The sequence below is a fragment of the Perkinsus marinus genome (genome assembly GCF_000006405.1).
Source record: "Perkinsus marinus ATCC 50983 genomic scaffold scf_1104296927446, whole genome shotgun sequence".
Taxonomy (NCBI): Eukaryota; Perkinsozoa; order Perkinsida; family Perkinsidae; genus Perkinsus; species Perkinsus marinus.
Window position 1 is genome coordinate 85,072 of NW_003217134.1, and position 1,378 is coordinate 86,449.

Genomic DNA, 1,378 nt, shown 5'->3' on the forward strand with positions numbered 1-1,378 from the left:
TTATATTCCCTACATTTAATGTTGCTACTACCCATTCCTTATATTCCCTACATTTAATGTTGCTACTACCCATTCCTTATATTCCCGACATTTCTTGCACCCGTTATTATGTTTGTTATGAAGGAAACATTTCTTCACTGGTTTCGTCCCATAGCTCGACGCCATACCGCTGTTACTCATAGACATAACGGATGCCGCCTGGGTCGAACCTGTGCCTGAATCGGGTATTAAGTCGCGCCGCCTCCCTGTTAGACTGAAGACCCGCCTACCTGCCTGAGAATATCCAACACTCGCAGCATAGGCCGCTGCCTGAGCTGCCGCATAGTACTAAAAAGAAGATATTATTTCTAATCGGGTTGATATCATACCACAGTTGTGATTGTGACTCCTACCAGAACTCAGTATTATTTCCTAAACATTATAAACCATAAACCCATCATTTAAAATTGATCCGATTGACAGTGATAGGTCAGAACACTATCCGAAGATATCATCATGATTATATGATCACCATCACAGTACGGCTATTCGAACCATGCGAGGTGTATTATGATCACTATAGTTACCGATACCGCACTCGTACTAATACAACTCCAATGATATAATGGAGTGGTGTAATACTCCATGTGAAAAACGCGATATTCGCGGTGGTATGCAATAGTCGCGAAATATATTTTTCACTCGTGTTCTCCATATCACTAGGGTCATGAAACCCCATTATAATGCGAATCGGACTATCACTATTACTGTGATTGCTGATATCGTACGTATATATTTCAACTCGATAATATAGAGTTGAGATTGTGATACAGTACTGTAGTAGTAATTTTCATACAATGAAGTTACACGACGTATACTCGTGTTTTGCATATCACATGAGAAACACATCACGTGTTTTACGCGTTATTCGCTAGCGTGGAGTATGTTTTTCACACCACTAGGGTGAAACTCCATTGTTTTACGAGAAAAACTGTAATCATTACCATCATAATGTTTATATACTTCTGTTCGAGTGATTCAGGACTATCTCACTCCAGTAAATGGAGTTTCACAACTACCCGTTTTACGTGAAGTGGCGTTTTTTGTGGAAACAGAATTATACACGTTTGACATGGTAGAAGTGGCGTAAAACTCGGTGAAAAACTCGATATTCGCGGTGATATGCAGTAGTCGTGAAATATGTTTTTCATGAAACTCCAATATAATGACCGATACCATTCAAGGCGTAACATTATTACATTAGCCCACTGTTGCATCATCGGGTTGGTCGGAATCTGCCCGCCCCCTCCAGGATAGGCGTTCCCTTGCTGACCACTACCATCCATTGAGAAGAAGAAGCACAATGACGACTGCTGGAAAATGACCAAAATACGTGAAT

At 40.7% G+C, this 1,378-nt stretch overlaps 1 protein-coding gene across 1 annotated transcript in view; it reads right to left on the reverse strand.

Annotated features, from left to right (window-relative positions):
- Positions 1 to 1,325, reverse strand: part of Pmar_PMAR015643 (conserved hypothetical protein) — a gene marked incomplete at both ends in the record, with an annotated part of 6,936 nt that extends 5,611 nt beyond the window's left edge. The window contains 3 exons of the mRNA XM_002788861.1: positions 32 to 215; positions 270 to 327; positions 1,239 to 1,325. Coding sequence (XP_002788907.1) covers positions 32 to 215; positions 270 to 327; positions 1,239 to 1,325 — 329 coding nt within the window. The remainder of the gene's footprint in view (positions 1 to 31; positions 216 to 269; positions 328 to 1,238) is intronic.
- Between the last annotated feature and the right edge of the window lie 53 nt (positions 1,326 to 1,378).